The sequence below is a fragment of the Athene noctua genome, chromosome 6 (assembly GCF_965140245.1).
Source record: "Athene noctua chromosome 6, bAthNoc1.hap1.1, whole genome shotgun sequence".
Classification (NCBI taxonomy): Eukaryota; Metazoa; Chordata; class Aves; order Strigiformes; family Strigidae; genus Athene; species Athene noctua.
Window position 1 is genome coordinate 9,050,744 of NC_134042.1, and position 20,462 is coordinate 9,071,205.

The following is a 20,462-nucleotide window of genomic DNA, read 5'->3' on the forward strand; positions in this document are numbered from 1 at the left end:
CCTTCCTCCAAGTGGTCAGATTAATTTCAAGTAAAAAGAATTTTTGAGGTCATCGTGAAGCAGAAAGGTAGGTGACCTCTTTCCAGTCACATTATTACAGTCTCATCACGTAGTCGGTTTATCTGTGATTTTAGGCAGGTACTGTGGCAAGTATATCCTGTTCCTCTGGACATGGAGATTGAAGACACCTTAAGCATGAAGTAATGCGTTCTGTGCACTAGAACAGTACAGTTTATATTACTCTAGCATTAATGAAGACAAGGATACTGTAACTACCACATAGAAGTAGAGTAAACAGACCTTTAACACATTTATTGCAAAGCATTTGTCTAGAACTGAGTGTGTGAGTTGCATGTAAAAATCAGTATCTTGTCCTTCTGGGTTTTTTTGTGTTTTGGTTTGGTGTAGTTTTTTGGGGGATTTCTTGGTTTTGTTTGTTTACCTCACGTTATGTACATTATTCAGAGAGGCTCGAATTACCAAGTAGTGTTATTTTGCCATCTTATTGTTAAATGTGATCATTAAATGCAACAAACAAGAGAAGAAAAAATAAACTGTGCTTACATCAGACATGCTGAGTTTTTACTGCAAATGAGGATCAGTATTCTACTCCGTTATTTCTGAATCCTCACATGGGGAGGGAGACCCTGTATTTTCAGGGTGTCAGTTTTCCAGTATCTACAGCATGGTATGTGGGTTTGGTTTTGGGGTTTTTTTGTTTTTCATAAAAAGCAAAATTGTGTATCCAGTTTTGAAATTCAGTCCACAGAGCTGATATCCTCACCTGTGATTGTGAGAGACCAAAGGGGATCAGGGGTTGTTTTAAATTTCCACAGGTAGCTTTTTGTATTGCATAGGAGGACAAAGGAGCTGGAGTAAGAGATTATAAAGAGATTACAGGGAAAAGCTGTTTAGAAAACCTTATGTCACATGATCAGGAGTTAAACCATGGGTGCTTTGCAGTTTTCTATTTAGAGAAATCTCCAAGAAAGAAATCAGTTCAAAGACTGTTCTGTTGCTGGACAGGGCTTTTTTATTTTGTGATCTGAAATCCTTAAAGGTTAAAATTTATCTTTACTCCCAGCTATGGTATCCTATTCATTTTTTTAAAAAAACCAAAATGTTGGGGCTACAGAAGAGCTGCAAATATTTATAACCCACTAATGCTGCTTCATCATAGATAAAGCATGAAGGTGAATATATCTGAGAATTTTTCCCATATTTCCTCATGCAGTAGCAGAGCTGGAATTGTCAGGTTACAATTTGCTGTGACTGGCATGTAAAATTTCAGATTTCCTTGTTGGCACTCTTGTCTACTGACTAGAGCGAGTTTGTTCTCCGATTTGTTGAGGTGAGGAAAGGGACTGGCCAGTTGTGAAGTTCAAATGCCGGACATGCTACAAAAGAGAGAGACAGCCTCTTCTCAGAAGTGTACAGTGAAAGGACAAGGGCAATGGACACAAGTGTCAACAGAGAAAATTCTGACTGAATATAAAAGAAAAATAAAATTAATGGTGAGAGTGATTAAGCTCAGGAACTGGGTGCCGGAGGGGCTGTGGAATCTTCATAATTTCAGAGATTCAGAATACAATTGGAAAGGACCCTGAACAGTCTGACCTAACTCAGGAGTTAGACCAACTTTGAGCCAGGCCATTAGACTAGATGATTCCCAGAGGTCCCTTTCAACTGAAAGGGATTGTGTGTTGTGTGATTTCTTGGGGATTGTTCTCTCTGTGAATTTTGGCTGTTCCACAGCACTCTGAAGATTCCTTTTCCTTTGAGAGACATATCTTAGGGTTCAGTTCCACTTTTGATCATGCTGGCTAGGGAGTTTGGCCTTCCAGTATTTAAAGGGAGACTACAGGAAAGGTGGGGAGGGACTTTTGATAAGGGTGTGTAGGGATAAGACAAGGGGTAACGGTTTTAAACTGAAAGAGGTAAGATTTAGATTAGATACAAGGAGGAAATTCTTCACTGTGAGGGTGGTGAGACACTGGCACATGTTGCCCAGAGAAGCTGTGGCTGCCCCCTCCCTGGAAGGGTTCAAGGCCAGGTTGGACGGGGCTTTGGGCAACCTGGGCTAGTGGAAGGTGTCCCTGCCCATGGCAGGGGAGTTGGAACTAGATAGTGTTTAAGGTCCCTTCCAACTCAAACCATTCTGTGATTTTTTAAGTACCTGCTATGCTGAATCCAAACAACTTTCTGATCACTGGTCATGTCAGTAAATGATAATGTGACAACATTCAAATAATCATGACGGCTCATCTGAGGTTAATATCCTATACGGATGTATCAGTCTGTTTACTCTTCACAGGCTTGTAACATGAAGCAGGCACTGTTGTATTGCTTTTTAAACTTAATTTCAAGTATAATTTTGAAGAGCAGAGATTAGCATTGTTCAAAAGAAGTAAAAGGTTCTGGAGGATATGTGTTCTGTATGTAGTCACTGACATCATACTCTGAAACTGTTTCAGTGCTTTTCATTAGAGGTATGAATATGCTTCACTTTTTCAACTGTACTTAACTTGAGGGGAAGGTGTGTACAGTCAGCATTCAGTCTCATGATACTTCCTATAATTTTACAGATTTTTAACTCTTTACTCTGAACTAGCTGTTACCTCTTTAAAGTGTCTTGATTAATACTTACGTGTGCATTCACACTGTATGTATTCATATAGAAGTCTCCTGGACTCCACACATTCAGAACATCCTTCCTGAACCATACCTAGACCTTGAGAAAACTCAGTATATAGCTGTTCAGTACTGTGTGTTAGTAAATGCCTGCCTTGTCTGTGGGACATATGGCAACATCTACTGTGATAACCTCTTAAACCTAACTACAGATGAGATGACTACTGGCTTGACTTCTGTCCATCTGTCATCCAAATGTTCACCTGATGCTTATTTGGACATCTCTCCCAGGTTGTCCTCAAATTGCATAATTGGTGGAAAAATCCAGACAATCATTATGCGTAGTTACCCTTTTGATTTTTTCTTTCATCTGCACTGATATCTTCTGTGGTTGGGGAACTTAGAAGACCACACAGTGCAGAGTCTGTGGACTATGGATAGGTTGCATGTCACAGTGGTTGAACTCAGAGGTGTTCTGTATTGATGTGCTGTCTTTCTACTCATTTCAGGTGATTTTGTTTAGATATTTCCAAGCAGTGTTGTGTGTTTTGATGTAGAATAGGATGGAGCAAAACTTTCAACCTTGCAGTGAAACAGCTACTCTGTGGTAGTGAACAGACTACTGCTGCTGCATCCACCTGTAGGTCTGCGTCCTTAGATAAATGCATTTAAACTGTTAGCTTGTGAAAGGGACATTCAAGAAAACATTACAGAAGTATTGCGGGATTGGAGGGAGTGACTTGTCTGCCATCTTTTCGACTTGGACATCAGTAAGAATTGTCTGCTCCAGAGCAGAATAGAATGGTTGCAAAAGCTGATGTATGTTTCCATTTTTTCTTTTAAAGACAACCATCAAAGGTCCAGCAAAGACTAGATGACTTTGCTGGACTTAGCATGTCTCCAGCAAAATTGTTTTCAGAGACATCATAGTCCTTCTGCTTTACTGGAACTAATTCTGGTACAGTTCAGTCAGATTTATTGCCTGAATTTTAACGCTTCTTAGCTCATTGCTTGGATGGTATATGGCTAAATTGGAACAGACTTACTGTTCCCTCAGTTTACCTACCTCCACAAGTTGGTAGTTTGTGTCCTCATCCAAGTTTCATTATCTTTTCTAGCTATTGTTTACATACTCAAACTTTCTGTAAACCTTTTGAAGTATTTTCAGCTAATTCTCTTAAGAGTGACTAAGTATAACTCAGTAGATAGCTCTAAGAAAACATAACCTCAGTAGCAAGCAAAAAAACCCAAACAACCCACCAAAAACTGCACAGAAACAATGTTAAGAATTAGGGATGAGGTAAAGAACATGTATATGTATTGCATCCCCATTACTGTGTGCTGTTTTCTGATCTAAAATAATACACAAACCAGAACAACAGAAAGGATGACTAGAACTGTGGGACTCCTTCCCTATTAGGAGCAATGAGGGAACCTGAAAAATAGAAGATTGACATGTGAGGAAGATGATTGAAGCCTACAAATACAGCAGTGTTGTGATGAAGACAAATAGGGAAAGACCAGTCATTAGATATTTCAAGACAAGAATTACAGGATACCGAGTGAAGCTGTCAGCTGACAGTTCAAAAAAAAAAAGATCTATTTCTTTGCATAGTACGTGATTAAATTGTAGAATTCATGCCTCAGAACATAGTAGAGTCAAACAATTCAGTGTTCAAAATGCACTTAAATTAATGAATGCAAATCTTAACTTTAATAGAAAGACATTGCCCTTGGATGAAAAAATCCTCCATTCACAAATTGCTGTACTAGTATATAGACTATACCTAGGAAGTATTCCTTTGTAATTGCCCTGTGCTTCTGCTCTACTGTTATTTATCTGCCTTTAGTCATCATCAGAAATGGGGTGCTGACTCAGTACAGCTATTGCTATATGCATATGATACAGAAAATAAACAGTGTTAAATTTTGCTTGGTGTTTTCAGTACTGAAGCATTTCTTGTTTTGCTTAAAGAGATTTCTGATAAAGTCAGCTAAAATACCTGGGTGGTCAGCTTTTTGTAGCGGTTTAAATGAATTTATTTAAAATCACAGCCTTTTTAACGTAGGGAAGGCATCCATTCTCTCTCTTACTTTGCTCTCTAGCTTTGACTTCATTCTTTTTTCCCATAATACTACTATTTTATTGTTGGTTGTTTTGGGGGTTTTTTTTCAGTTCTCATCTGTCAAATGTACCGCTTTTTTGAATTATGCAAACTATCAACAAAGTGTTACAGAAACAAGTGATATTCTAAAATTGAGACAGCTGTATAATTTCTGAACACTGGCTTTTATTCAGCCAGCTGTGCTTTTTTTTATACCAATTTGAGGCTTACACTGTAACTTGTTCTCTGTATTTTTCCAACATTTAATATGCTACTCATAGTACAAGAGGAAGTATCTCCTTTTCTTCAGAGTAAGCATCTTAAAGTATACTTTGGGATATTGTCTTTCAATTTCTGACTCGTTAAGAGAGATTGTCATTTCCTCTGTCAGTATGAAAACTAAACAGTGCTATGAAATGCATCTCCCTGGGTTCTTATGCAGCTTATGTGAGGTACAGCTACTTTTGTTAGGTACAGCTTTTGCTGGGACTTATTAGGCAAGTTTGTTGTATTCCATTTAAATAGTTACCATATTCCACTCCCATCAGAGACTTTATGATACATATATCAAGTGGTGATTGTGATGTGTGTGAATCTGCTTAAAAGATGCTAAAAATTCTTTTTAAAGTGTTTATGGATGTACACAGCATTAACTGAGAATCACAGAAATGTGAAGGAAACAGAAGACACCTGAATTTCTGTTCTTCTGTTACCCACTTCGTCAGACAGATAAGAAAGCAGACTACAAGATGCCTCTACAGCACCAGTCTTCATTATCTTTTAATTTGTAGAAGCCATAAATATTTTCCAGTGCATCTTGTGCAGTAAATTCAAACCCTTGCTTGGGTTAATAGCAATTAGCTCTTATTTACCTTCTTCACATGTCTAAGTAGCCCACAAACCTGTTAGGAATACAACTGCTGTATAATCATAAAAATACTATTCTTATTTTATCATGTCCATAATCTTTGTAGATGACCTTAATTTGAACTTCTGTTTCTTTTGATATAGCACCTTGCAAACTTTTTCTTGTGGTTTTGATGTCTGTTTCTGTAGAACTAACTACCTGTTGTAGAATTTGGCAGGCCACGTAAGCTGTTAGTCTGCTAGTTACTGTATCTGTAGACTTCTCTTACTGAGTAAACATGTTTGAAGATGTTAGTGTCACAGTCAACATAGGATAGCCTGTATCTTGGATGTACATTCCAAGACGTTTCTTGGCCTTAGCCCCAGCGGCTGCAGCAGGATTTTTTAATGGAAAATTATTTCATGTGTCAGAATAATCTGGGCATCTGCTGTTCCTGTTCTGGCAGTATGGGGAAACCATATGTGCAGTTTGACTGGAGCTTTCTTTATGTCCTTAGTATCAGGTCTTTTTCACCTTGTGTGATGTTACAAGGATAGATGTTAATATATAGCAAGTATGATTTTTAGTAGTCTGCAGGGAACAGGCATTGCTGCTGGTCGCCTTATGTGGAGATACAAAGTTTAGCTAACATTTGTATATTGTGTGAATCTTAGGTATCTTACACTTAATAAACCATTATTGCTAAAAGGTTAGACGTTATGATGAAACAGAAGTTTTTAAAAAATGTTGGAAGGGATTAGAAGATATAAACAGTATGATCAATCAAGTTGTGTGGGTTTGGGCGGGGGTTTTTTTTGTAGTGTGCTGTGTTGCCTTGATCTGTTCCTCACTAGCCTTTTTTACAGAAATGACTTAATGAAGAAGTTGAATTATCAAGACCAAAAAATATTGCTAGAAGCTTAATTATCTTATTTTAATAGCAGGTTCCTCACCTAGCTCCAGTAGCAGCTCCTCTGTTAATCCAATGGCTTCTCTTGGAGCATTGCAGACTCTGGCAGGGGCTACAGCAGGCCTCAACGTTAGCTCTTTAGCAGGTGAGCTACCTGTTGTGGTGGGTTGGGGGAATGGCTGGTTATCATTCCTCAGACTGTGCTAGTTCTTGGGGGGGGGGGGGGGGGGGTGTGTTTCTGCGCCTTGCTTTTTGTAATAGTGTGGAGTATTTGAAAGGTAATTGATCTGGCTTAGTGGAAATACTCAGTCACCTTTATTTCCTCTTTCTTTTCCAGGAATGGCAGCCTTAAATGGAGGACTTGGCAGTGGTGGTCTCTCAAATGGGACAGGTAGCACAATGGAAGCCCTCACACAGGCTTATTCTGGAATCCAACAATATGCTGCTGCTGCTTTGCCCACACTCTATAACCAGAGTCTCCTAACACAACAGAGTATCGGTGCAGCAGGAAGTCAGAAAGAAGGTAGGCAGAAAGTTGTACAAAGAACTTGAGAGGGGTTTCCAGAGGGCAAGCTCAGCCCTTGCAGGTACCTTATCTGCAGAGCTCTTGACTGGCGGCATTTTTAGAATCCTGGCGTTACTGAAGATAAAGAAAGAAAGAGACCTGTGAGGTCTCTTTGTTAAGGGCTGTCCAGAGTAGGTTTTGTACAAGAGGTTTCTCCTAGGATTTGTCTAGTCTTTAGTGCTTAGTAATCGTACTCCTCCATTTTCTCGGAGGATAGGAGAGCATGAGTCTGCAGCCTGATACATCTCGCTGTCAAGAGAATCAGTTGTGGGTTTGTTAATTTTGTTTTCTTGGTCCTTCACCTCTTCCCACATACTTCTAATGAAAATCTCTTCACTCTTCAGATTCAGAATCAATTTAACATGTAGTATAAAGAAATGAAGAATGTAGGAGTAAGTTTTCAGCAGGATGTAGGATGATGATTAGGAAAGAATCTGTCAGATTACAAGTAACGCAATTACTTGTATTTTGCATTGAGATTTACTTTGTTTCTTTGGGCTGCAAGCTTTGCGTAGCCATTTTTGTTGTAGTTGGCATCTGGGGCTCAAACTTACTGTTCAGCTTTCATTACAGCAAAGATCTGTGATCCAGTTTTGGCACAATGTGGAAATTACAAGCAAAAATGGTGAGAAAGAGCTAGAATTATTTGAATGATCAATCCCCAAAAAAAGGTCATGCTGATTTATTCTGGAATCAAGTACTCTACAGAAGTGCAAACAGCAGTTTCATTGTTTAATCTAGAAAATTTGGCTTGAATGGCTTTTTCACGTTTTTTTTTCCTTTTCTTTTGTGAAATGGGCCTATGTTATCTGTGCTTTCCTGAGTTTATATTCGTACTTGTTGTTTGAAGGTCCGGAGGGAGCCAATCTGTTTATCTACCATCTCCCCCAGGAGTTTGGGGATCAGGATCTGCTGCAGATGTTCATGCCATTTGGAAATGTCGTCTCTGCCAAGGTTTTCATTGACAAGCAGACCAATCTAAGCAAGTGTTTTGGTATGTTGGGTCTAATCATTACCTGTAGAAAGGTGGCTTCTTTATAGTAATCTCTTTTCCAGTATATTGTTTAGACTAGCTTTTAAGTCAGGTAGTGACTCTTTCTCTATATTGCTAAAAAAAATAAATAAATCAATCCCAACTATTCCAGCAATGAACTGTATTTTCCTGATTTTCATTGTGACTTTCTGCTTTTCCTGATTTTGTACTATTATGCCTCATTATACTGTTTTGGCCCTAGATAATTCACTATGATTTGTGTTTGCAGACTATAGTCATGGTATAGTTTCTCCTCTTCCCTCTTTCTGTCTTTTCACTGATAGTTTACACTGCTGTATATGCTACTTACTAAATTACATTATGAATGAGTTCTATTAACATTTTAATATATAAGTATGTGTACCATATAGTACAGGAGCATTTGACTCTAATGTTCTGTAAATGCTCTGAAGGCAATTTTTAAAGCTTCCTCCTAAGTCTTGAAAACTTTGTAATAGTAAAACCATTTCAGCTGTTATTTACTACCTACTTTGGTTGCATCTCTTACACAATTAGCAGAGCAAAATTAGTGTATTTAGATGAGGCACATAAGGGTGGGAAGTGTATCCTAAAACTGTAAATCAACCTGTCGTGTTGCTCTTACTATCCAAATAGATTATCTTCAGTTAACTGCTAAAGTCTGTGATGTCAATAGAACAAAGAACTTATTCTTCCTTAGCTTGTATAGTAGGAGGCTGTGCAGGTGGACTGAAAGAGTCATGGTTTTATTTTCCTCACTTGAAACCCCAGTGCAAGCAGTTGTAGCGGTTCTGTAGTGCTGTAAGATCTTGTGACTATTTTGATAGGTGGAGATTTCTTGTGATGGAATAGGAGAGGTGAGCCTTTCGCTGTGGTTTTGTGCCTACATAAGAGCCTGTATTTTTTTAGTATTTAGGCCAAAAGATGTGGACAATCTGATGCTTTGTGAGAACACAAAAATATGCTGATCATCAGGCTGTAACACCGGCATAGTGAATGATCTCCCCAGGTAGTGATGCCAGCCATTGACTGGAGTTACTTCAAATGGGTTCCTTCAAAACCCTGGAGAAGACTATTTTGAGGATTCTCTTTCCCTGGAATGATATACAACTTTTCATTCACGAGAAACCTAAACGTAATAGTGTGGTACAAGTGCCACACTGCCTTGACAGCTACTTCACTACAAACAAATCTACTCTCATAATGCCAAGAGGGTGATTTCGGTCTTGTATCTTTAATGAGCTTTCATATATAGATTAACATTTTCCAGGTTTGTTTTTTTTCCCAGGAATGAGTTCTTACAAAACAAACAACAGTACTCATTTTTTGTTGGAAGACTAGAAAATGTTATTTTAATTTCCTGAGCTTTGTATATCTTTTGGCCAAAGTTCCATAGATCAGAAAGCAATGCTTTGTCTGAGAGCCCTTAGCAAGAAGGTTTTATGAACAGTTGTGAGCTTCTGAAATGGCATTTCATGCAAGCCTCTCTGACCTTGTGAGTACCTGCACTGCGAACTGTGAGTAGCTGTTCTGGACAGCTTTGGCATGGTGTAATTATGTATTTTCCTTTCTTCAGGTTTTGTAAGTTACGACAATCCTGTCTCTGCACAGGCTGCCATTCAGTCAATGAACGGCTTTCAGATTGGCATGAAGCGTCTGAAAGTACAGCTCAAGCGCTCTAAGAATGACAGCAAGCCATACTGAGCACCCCTCCCCTCCGGGACTGGAGTGAGAAGGATCTTCTGGTAAGTTGGAGAGGAGCGCACTTAGTGATTTGAAGCCCTAAGGCTGTGTTTTTACAGTCCTGGAAGCTGATCCATGCCTTCTATCTGGCACATCTTCCCCTGAAGACTCGGCTGCAGCCTCTGCTGAGAATCCCGCTTCGGATGGAGGACAAGTTTGTGCTTTTGTTTCCAGTGTTTTACTTTGGAGTTTAGGTGCCATATCTCTGAGGTTTTGTTTTGGTTTTTTTTGTTTTGTTTTGTTTTTTTCCTTATTTGAAGTTTGCTGTGTTTGTAACCAGTGTGTGTTGAGAAGGACCAATGCCAGCTCCTTGGGGGTGGGGAGGCAAGGTTAAAGGGAGCAGCAGAAACTGACACCACACTGCCTTGGGGTAGAGAGGAAAAGGGGAAGCAGAACTGACACCACACTGCCATGGCAGAGAGGAGAAGGAAAAGCAGAAATAGCACAGAACAGCTGATGAAAACAAAGATGGGGAAGGAAAACCGAGTCTATCCAAGTTTGGGTGAGCAAAGAACAGACTCCATGTAGCCTTTGTCATGCCCCATCCACTCGTGGAAATTTCCTTAACTGTATGCCATGGTGGGGCTTTAGTAAATCATCTCTAAAGCAAGAGACAGGCTACAAGGGTGAACACATTAACAAGCCAAAGGAAAACTGCAGTGATTTTTTTTGCTGTATATAAAGTAGTGTTCATATAGCACTGTGAATGTACCCAGCACTTTATAAAATTATTAGATAATGTCCCTGCCCAGAAAATTTCACTGTCCATATTAATATGAATATTAATGAGATGCAGTGAATTTCTCCATATTTAAGAAAACTTACCTTATGTACTTTATCTAGGTTTTGTAGAAAATTATAGAGATATACACTTTAGTCAGGATGAATACATCTGGGGCTGGAAACAAGAAACTTTTGATCCCTGGTAATCCGAAGAATTTTTTTGACAATTTTTCTTCTTAACTGTTCATCACGTTTCCCGTTTCTGTGAGATAATGTCCTTTTTGCAGAGTATTACTTTGAATTCATTCTGATAAACATAACGTAAGTGCTGTTTGTTTCTCTATTAAAATGCCTGTTAATCTGAGATGCAAAGCCCAGAGTTAACCCTAACGCAGCTCTTGAGGCTCCTGTTTCATACGTGTTCTCACAGGATTTGATTTCTCAGTCTTAACTCTGTTGCAAAGATAACATCCTGGGTTTTATTTAAAAAAAAAAACAAAAACAAAACACAGCTGAAAAAACCCAATTGGTGCAGTGATTTGGTTTAGTAGTAAAGTATTTCTTTGTACTGCAGTTTTCCTTTAAGGTGGTGTGTATCAGTGCAAAACAGGCTAACACAGGAGCTGTGGAACCAGAGCAAATCATTGAGCCATTCAGTCTTATTCTGCCTTTTTGGTACTAGCTGTTACCTTCTGTACTGAGGGAAAATTCAACACACCCCTTCAATGAACACACACTTTCTGCACACTTGTGAAATTGCTAATGCGTTGCTAAGGGCCTTTGTTATACACTGGTTTTAGGGGGCTCAAAGGACTTTTGACACTCTGGCCTGAGTTGTTTTAAAGAAATCAGAGTCGAGTCCCATTGTATAACCACCAAAATCTGCCTCTAATCACAAGAGGAAGTTTACAATTTCTGTGCATCTTTTAACAGAAGTTCCATTTACCTCATATTTTCTCCATTTCCTAGTTTTCTTTGTATTCCTGGTTTGTGATGCTGTTTCCCAGGCTACCTGCTACACTGCAATCTGGGAGCCAGCCGCTAAATAAGAAGTGTGGGTCAGACAGGGTTGGGACCTTCTGTTCTGCTCCAGAAGGAGGAGCACTAAACCCATCAAACCTGAGATGACTTTCAGAATCCACACTCATGCGCGGTGGTCTGTTTGGAATGTCAGGCATTCCTAGGGACTGGGTCCCCTGGGATCTCAAACCTCAACAGTACAAGGCCTGACCCATAGCATCCAAGAAGAGCCCTTTCCATTCTGAAATTGAAAATGAAACAGTTACTTGGTGCCGGTCTGTCTGTATTGATGGCAGACAGGTAAATCTATCAGTATTATTCAAGTCATTTTGTGGTGTCAAAGGTTCAAAGGCCAGATTGCCAAATTTCCCAGTTACGCTGGCATGTGGTACCCTTCTGTGTTAATTATTTGAATCTCTCTAGAAACGTAAACATACACTTAAGTGAACCATGTACACTTGAATTCTGCACGATGGGAAAGATGTGTCCTGGTTTTCTGAGAAAAGAGTGTTGGAGTGTGAAGGCCTCCAGGGTGATAATGGGATTTTTTTTTTATAAATAATATACTTTTCAAAAAAAGATTTAAAAAAAAAAAACCAACAAAAAAAAAAAACCACATAGTTGGGAGCAACTGCTCCAAGTGCAACCTGCTGTAACCAAGAATGTTGTTTCTATTTTTATAGAAGTTTTATACCGCTCCAGGGTGGAGAATATTTATTACCTAAATTATTTCACTGGAAAAAAAGGCCAGGGTTTTGTAGAATCCTGAATGTGATTGTTTTACACACATAATGATGTGCATGATTGAAACTACTGATTTTCAGTGGCCTGTTGGCAGCCCAACAACTGCTAAATGGGGAAGACGAACGCTGTGAACCAGTGGAGGAGAGCACTGTGCTCTGGGGTCTCTACAGTCACTCTTACCTTCTTCGCACCCTACCCCACTGTACTATCCGAGACCTTTGTCCTGTTTTTCTTTTAACCTGATGCTCTGGCCTCTTTATTAGTCATTTCAGTTGCCCAAAATTAGTTATTTTAGTTTCTGCATCCTATAGTGTGTCCTCAGTACTGTAACTTACAGATCAAGCTTGGCATCGTTGCAAATAGGTGCAACTCCTCTTGACTTCAGGAGATTCACCAGTTCACACTGTGGCTTAGTTTGATCAGTGACTCCTCCCAGACATAATTACCTTAAGACACCTAACTTGGGCTAGCTCTTGTGCCTTACTGGCATAACTGTAAGTATTGCCAAAAAGAAAAAAAATCTATGCAGGTTAAATTTTAAAAGATGTGATCCTCAGATGGTTTGAATCAATGCAGTTCTGCTCTCTGCAGCAGAGCTGTGTCAGTTTTCACCAGCTGAAGATGTTGCCCTTTTTGTGTGTTTGTTTCAGATTTCCCTTTCTTGGTGTATCAATGTATATGTTGCCAAAGTTAATAAATGTATCAAGTTTGTGAGTTGGGCAGATATTTTTCTGATAACAGAACTGATCAGATAAAGTCAGCATTTCTGTGTCTGTTTAGTGGCTACCACTGACTCTGGAGATTTAGGCTCTTCTTGCCTTCTAGTCTTAAGCCAGTTTTCTTCCTCACGGCAGGAAAGTCTGGGATTTTGGGGACTTGGAGCTTTTAAATTTTATTTTATTTTTAATTCCTGTCATGCTCTCATTCAAGTGCAAATCAAATCAGTGTCAAATGCTTTATTTGCTGGATAGTAGGATAAGAGTTGAGTGAGTTCAAATAAACTGCAGAAGGATTGGCTTAAGTAGCCACATGGACAAAGTATTCTGCTCATAAACCAAAGAATCTGAATTTTCTACAACAAAAACTACAACAGTAGGACTTCTGAAGAAATGAAATTCCATATTACATGTGCCATCAGGAGGTACTCTACATATTTTTACAAACAAGATGGAAATGGTCTACTTCATAGATTATTATTTTTTCTCGCAAGACATTTGATTTTACTAGATATGCCACAATAACATGAAAGTATTATGAACAGTTGAAGTCTTAAGCTGGTGCTACTTAGTATCAAGTATGATAGTAAAAGAAGTCATAGATTCTTCAGTCCCCTAGATAATTAACAGTCCAAAATAGGATATCTTTTTGTAGTTCATTTTTTTTCTTCCAGTAATACAAAACTTGCATTATTAGAAAATGCCTTTGATAAATAGTGATTAAATTTTAATCCTAAACAGAATGAGGATTGGAATTTTTCAAAAGTATCCGAGACCATGATGGTGAATATCTCTTCATATTTAATGATGAGTCAGTTTTCTAGCTGTGGGTGCTACTATCTGGAAAATAAGTGCCTCAGAAAATTTCACACTGGCATATATATCTATAAGGAAAAAGCTACTAAAGGTCACAGAGCATGATATATTCTGCTTGCATGATAGAATTAACTGAAGTGTTCTTGTTAATGGTTGGTTGTAAGTAAGGGAAAAACAGCCCAGCAGAATTAAGTTGTTCCTGTTTCATTTGGAAATATCTAAAAGCGACCTGGATAAAGCAAATTGCAAATGAAGGGTGCAACTATGGACATGTAAAATGATTTGCGGGCTTCTTGTTGCACACATTTAAACATAAGGATGTTATATATATATATAACATAAGGATGTTATATATCCCTGAGCATGCCTACCACGAAATGTAAAACACAGAAGGCAGAATTATCACAGTTCTGAGAATGAAACAAGGACAAACTGGAATAACCTTCCTCAAGTCATTATGTTCTTAGCCAGCATCTCATGGCTCTGTTCTTGCAGGCCAGTCCCTCCTCAGGGCTTTAATGAAACTTAAGTCTTTCCCCTCAAAATTGCCGAGTGAAATATTTCAAAAAATCTCTTTTCAAAAATCAAGAAACCACCAAACAAATCATACAGAGAATCTCTATGGTGCATGCTTAGATGTCACTTGATTTCATGCCTTTTGTTTCTCATGCCTCAGTTCATGATAAATTTGCCTTTCTGGTTTAGGACTGAAACCTTAGAGCTACCTGCAAACTATCTAGAGTATTTCCAGAACTACAGAAATAACCGCAAGAGTTGTATTGTACTCTACTGCAGTTGGTTTAAACTCAATACTCAGTCCTTTCCCCGAATTGGAAAGTATGAAGAGCAAACTAATCTCAGCAGTTCTAGTAAGTGGAGTGTTGCAGGTTTAGTGGACAACGTGCTTCTTGTTTCTGAACTAAATGCAACATTTGCTACTCTCAAACATGCTATAAATGCTGTAAGACAATACGCAAATCTCACCTTGCTCTAGTCTCTAACCAGCAGCTTTGAGATGTGCTGAACAGTACGGCCACAAACAGGAGATCAAGGGAGGTCAGCTCGGGGGAGGGAAGAAGAAAAAAGAAGAAACTTGCTTCCTCTCTCCAGTACCTCCCACATTCTTCCCAAAATGTTCATTGTCTCCTGCAGCTCACAAACTGAGGAGAGTAAACAAAGGCATTTATATTTAATATAAGAATTATTTTATTTATCAACTCTTTAAGAAAGCTTCAGGAAACACATTTTTTTTTTTTTTTCTACTCATCAAACTGGCAACAGTGACTGTAGAGCTTCTCAGAGCCCAGAATCCCCTCCTCATGAAGTCAGGGAGCTGGGAGCTGTTTATATAACGGGCTGGGAATGGAAAATCCCTGTGCAGGTCTAATGGTATGAAAAGTGCTCAGCTAGGACAAGTCTTAACTTGCAGTCAAGTCTTAAGGAATTCTTCTCTAATGTGTGGAGTTCTTGTCTTGTATAATTTTTTTTTTTTTTCCCCCTGTTCCAAATCACCCACTCCCAGTTTCATGGGCTCCTAGGGAATGAGAAGGGACAGTAGCTGAAGGAAAGAACATGGATTTCCTGGGCTACCACTGCCTAAGAACTTCCCATGTTAGGATGCAAGAAAAGTCTCAGCCGTCAAACCACCTGTGAATCCCTTGTGTCCTCTGTCTTGTCTCTCACGGTCTCAGTCTCTGTGGGCAAATGTTAGCCCTGGAGCCATATTTTTTTGGAGTCGGTCTCCTGGGGAGGGAGCTTGCTCTGTTTCTTCTCCTAAACAGAGCTAGTGGAGACACCGGGCACTGGGCAAGGTGAATGCATGCTAATCAGTGTGTCACTAGGCTGCTGGAGTGCTCCACAAACCAGGTGTTGAGAGGGAAATCCAAGCCTCTGCTTCCATTTGGTTTCTGGCAGTTTGATGTTTACTTGGTGTCCTTCATGTACTTCGACTTTTACTTGTCCATCGTTGGCATGTGCTGCCCTTCCCTGTCAACTCCCTTCCCCAGGAGATCTCATTGTACAGTGCCCATTCTTGTTCTCTCTCTCCGTGTTTGGATGTACTGCTCTGTGTAACTCAGTGGGTCTCCCTCTTTCTGGTTTGTTTTTTTTCTAGATTCCTGCCGTTTGTTCATCGTTGTGCCTAAAGCATGTCGATGTGGCGTTCAAGTACATCGTCCAAATCCTTGTCTCTTCAGCTTCTCTGATGCTTGAACTCTCACCTTTGACCTTGTGTTGACCTTTGATGCTGATGTGTATTTTTATTATGTTTGTTTCTTTCTTTTTTTTTTTTGTGGGTTTTTTTTTTTGTGCTGCCAAATTGGTTTTGCTAGAAAGACTGCTGAAGGGGAATATTTAAACTTGCATTTGAATATAAAAGAATTTCTATTTTTCTAGACCTTCGTAAGATAACCACTTGATTTTGTGAATCTGATTCTTTGTAATTGTCTTCAGAGCAGCCTTGCTAGCATACCTTGTGGAGTATTTGTATTTCTGTGAACATACAGCCAATCACTTTCTAGGCTTAGTTTTTTCTGTGTGCTTAGTTTTAAAAACACAGTTTCGAAGAAAAAGTCAGTTATACGGTGTGACTCAATCTTTCAGGAGACTTCCTAGTCACATTTTGCTGATCTGGTTTCTGTGCTTGAGGAGACGGCATGTGTTTTTATGAGTTCAAACTTGTGACTTGAGTGGCATCAGCAGAAAACACTTGAACTACATTTTCTTCCGATTGTAGCTACATTTTTGCCCTGGCATTTATTGATTTTTTTTTTTTAATTATTATTTTTATTTTTTCCCCTGCTTCCCTGTGTGATTATCAGTCTGCAGTGAAAATTTGATCAAAGTTGATGTTGTATTTTGTTAAGCTCCAGCGTGCTTGGTTTTTTTGTAACTACAATCTCCTCAGCAAAATGTGATGTTTTTGTTTTAATCTTTCAAACTAAGATAGTGCCCAGAAATGTTTTGCATGTTTCCTGCTGTTTTCTTCACGCCCTCGTATATATCACCTTCTTCACCTCTCTGTTTTCTATAGTTTGTGCAAAAACTGAGCAATTTAATGGGTTTCAAAGGTATCCTTTAAATTGGTGTTTTTGGTATGACAAGTATCTGATCAGAAGCCACCTGAGGGCATCTACCTGTGCACTTAGACTGTCTGCCTGACAGAGCACCTGGACCTTATGCCACCTCCAGTGCTGTCCGAGGCTCCCAGGGGCTCGGCTGACTCTTCTGTAGTGGAAGTTCTGGTGGAAGGGGATAGCTGGGGTGCAGGAAAGAGGGGAAACTTTGCAGTATTTCTGTTTCCAGAGTTATCTGAAGCTCGGGCTCCTTTGACACACTCTTTATGAGCATTTTGTATAAATCAGGGCACATTTTTGTGAAGTCCAGCCCCAGTTTAATACCAGACTTTGGTGGTAGGATTCTGGAATGATCTAGATTAGGTCTCAAAACTTAAGTGTTTGAAATATCCCAGAGAAAGCATTTGTAAACCTGGTCCTACAACTGCTGGCTCTTTTCCCAAGTGACAAGCACAATACAACAGCCTCTGAAGCTGTTACCTGAACAGGGTACCATCCTCAGCTCTCTTCTCAAGGGCCTTAGCTGGGGAATCTCTACGGAGATTTTTTAGTTTTTGTTTAGTTTTTAATTGGGTAATGAGCTAAGCAGTTTTTCTGGCTTGCAGGGTGAACTAGAACAGGTTACTGCTTTCTGGGTAGCAGGCTTCCCCCTATGCTACATACCATCTGCACGGGTAGAAATGAGTGTAGCTTCTAGATGAAGGCACCTGAAGATGTGTGCTGTGATGAAGTTTCAGTCAGGAGAAGCAAGCTAGTGTAGGTATCTTAACAGTAGAAAATAATGCAAAATGAAATCCCAGGAGAAGGGGTTCTGCTGAGAAAACATTGTGTTGATTGGATAGAAATCTCGCTTCTGTCCAGTGTTTGGGATAATGCAAAGATGTAAAAGGACTTTTTTTTTTTTTCTATCCTATTCCTGAGTTGGCTGAGGATTCTCAATAGATATTGGCTAGACTTGTGTAGACAGTCCTTAATCTGCTTGTAAGGCAGAACATGTTTGGGTATGGCACATACACCTGGGAGTGAAGCGTGAGGCTGGATGAAAAATGGATAGAGACTTGTTTATTTGGGAGACAAGGTTGTGGGCTGGCTGCTGTTAGTCCCACAGTCTGAATGCACAGGGCTGCGTGTCGGTGGGGGGCACTGATACCCTGCAGTGTACCGAGTAACTGCCAAGACGTTTCTATACATGCGCATCTGGTTCCATAAGGAACTTTGGGGAAACCTGTGGAAAAATATCTGAAGAAAACCAAAATGCCAAATGTTGGATGTTTCTTTCCTTTCTTCTTTCCTTTTCTTCCTTTGGTTGTTGTAATTGTTCTGTGGTGGTTTTAATGGGTTTGAGACAGTGGAGCAGCAGCTGCCTTTCTGATTTTTTGGCTGCTTTTTGTGAATAATTTAAAAAGAAAATTTACATTTTGGAGACAAACCTGTGGGCTTTTTTATTGGTACAAACATTGTATTTAACACTAGGGGTTTTGTACAGTTTTTTGCCTTTTCTACTAGAAAACAATGTAAAGTGATTCACAATGTGACGAGAAAACAAATTGCCACTATGACCAAATGTAGAGTCTGTTCTGCAGTAACGGGATTTAATCAACTCAAAGTCGTGGTTCAGTCGTAGAAATGCTTTTCTTTACCTTGTTTGAGCTGTTCCTTTTTTTCTTGTTTTGATTTGCAAAACAAAACGTCTTTTTGTGTGAAATTGTGTTGTACTCTGTAGAGAATTACAGATTTTACTTTAATGGTTTAAAAAGCAGAGGAGCACGTGTTGCTTTTCTGATCTGATCGCAGAGTTTGTGTAGTGGATTTAAAAATGAAAAGATTTGTTACAAGTTTGGAACGAGCGAGTATGTGTTAAAGGAATTTTCTTCCTTTTGTGTGTGTGTGTTTTTTTCTTTTTGTCCCAAAGGGCAACTTAAAGCTGTTTTAATTGCACAGACACACCGACAACAAGTCATTTTGTATATGCCAAGTGTGGTACCTTCCTTTGTTTATTTGCTATTAAACTGTTTGAGAAGAGTCCTTGTGTGTTGTATTTGTGTCTTTAACTTGAGGTTCTTTTTGGGTCCAGATGTGGGAAGATGAGGAGAGAGATGAGAAAACTATGTTCCAGTTTCTTAGCTGTGAGCCACAAAGCTTTTCATGGCCCAAGAACATTTGTTCTGGATGTACAATATAGCCCTGGATTTTTACCTCTGTGTAGATGAGCTACTTTGAGTAGAAATGGAAAATGATTTTCGGTTGTTAAGCCTCCATTTTGTATCATTTGGCAGTCAAGTCCCCTTTAGGCATTAGATACAGAAAAACTGAGAATCTTGCATAGTGCGGTATGTGATACACTGGGGAGTGATGTGTAGGCATATCCAGCCTCACAGAACTGGTGCTGCATAGCCACTTGCCTGTGCATGCACTGTGCTTCATGGTGTTCCGTGGGCTAAATAACATCGGCATAACACCAGACTTTAGCTATATGGGAACAGCATGTGTGCGTGGTGGCGCGTGGGATTAGACAGGCACCAGCTCATACCGCTCCTACGAGCGCCATACCCACCGCTGTCTCCACAACCCTTCCAGGATCACAGCCAAGCTTGCTGAACCTATCCTGGTTCTGCAGCGTGAAGGTATCTGTGGTCCCCAGTGCTCCTGGTCCTCGAAATACTGCCCAGAAAAACCCCCAAATGGGTTGGGATTACTTTCTAGCTCAGGCTTTGTGATAAGTGAAAGTTAACCCGCTTTGCTTTTAGAACTATGATATGTCAATCATTTGAAATAAATGAGTTGTAAAAAGAGAAATATTTGGCATAGGCAAAATTTGTTTAGAAACTTGCTGCAGGTTTTAACATTAATATCGCCCCTCAGAAGGGAAGTACCACGATGGCCATGACTCTGCCACATTTCTGAAAGCTCAGTGACATTACTCCTTCCTTCTGCTGTCTTGCATCTCAGAGACTGCAAGCATTTTCAGGGCAGCTGTGTTTCTCCTCCGTGTCCTTTTCCTCTGTTATCTGGCATACTCTGTTTCACCCCATCACTTCCTACATGACTGTGAATCTGAGAGCACTTGCAAGCATCAGGATTGGGTGCCGCATTCCTTTCCCTGCGGCGCACCAACTGCAAAGCGAGGCGCTGAGCCACCTGTTGCAGAGTGTGCTGGGATCCCTGCAGTTAATTTGCAGCTGTTGAGAAGGGAGGCAGGGGAGATTTCAATTCAGATATGTCTGAGGTGAAGCATGGAGAGAAACAATAGAATCAAAAATGAGGCGGGATGGAAGATTCCTGCTTGTGCAGAAGTTGGCTCGCCTCCTCTTAAGCAGTCAGAGCTCCATCAGTTGCATCTTACAGAAGTAATGCTAGATCCCTCTGCACAGGTGGCTAATTTTTTTTAAGGTTTTTTTCTCCCATTTAAAAGGCCACCACCAATCAGTAGACAAATAAAATAAGAGCCAGCATTATCAGTCTCTGAAAATAACCAGCATTTCACGTGGTTCTTATCAATATCAATAGGAAACACACAAACCTGTAGATTAAGTCCTGATGTTGAATGTTTTAGGAG

General features: G+C 39.7%; 1 protein-coding gene across 4 annotated transcripts in view; it reads left to right on the plus strand.

Moving 5' to 3' along the window:
- The window catches only part of CELF1 (CUGBP Elav-like family member 1), a 32,762-nt gene extending 13,834 nt beyond the window's left edge, over nucleotides 1-18,928 (plus strand). For 2 of the 4 annotated variants that reach the window (XM_074909429.1, XM_074909431.1), the window contains 5 exons: nucleotides 6,525-6,638; nucleotides 6,831-7,016; nucleotides 7,909-8,052; nucleotides 9,647-9,815; nucleotides 15,946-18,928. In XM_074909429.1, the coding sequence (XP_074765530.1) occupies nucleotides 6,525-6,638; nucleotides 6,831-7,016; nucleotides 7,909-8,052; nucleotides 9,647-9,774 (572 nt within the window). In that variant the 3' untranslated portion in view covers nucleotides 9,775-9,815; nucleotides 15,946-18,928. The remainder of the gene's footprint in view (nucleotides 1-6,524; nucleotides 6,639-6,830; nucleotides 7,017-7,908; nucleotides 8,053-9,646; nucleotides 9,816-15,945) is intronic. The other 2 variants (XM_074909430.1, XM_074909428.1) reach the window with 1 other exon arrangement.
- Nucleotides 18,929-20,462: the final 1,534 nt, after the last annotated feature.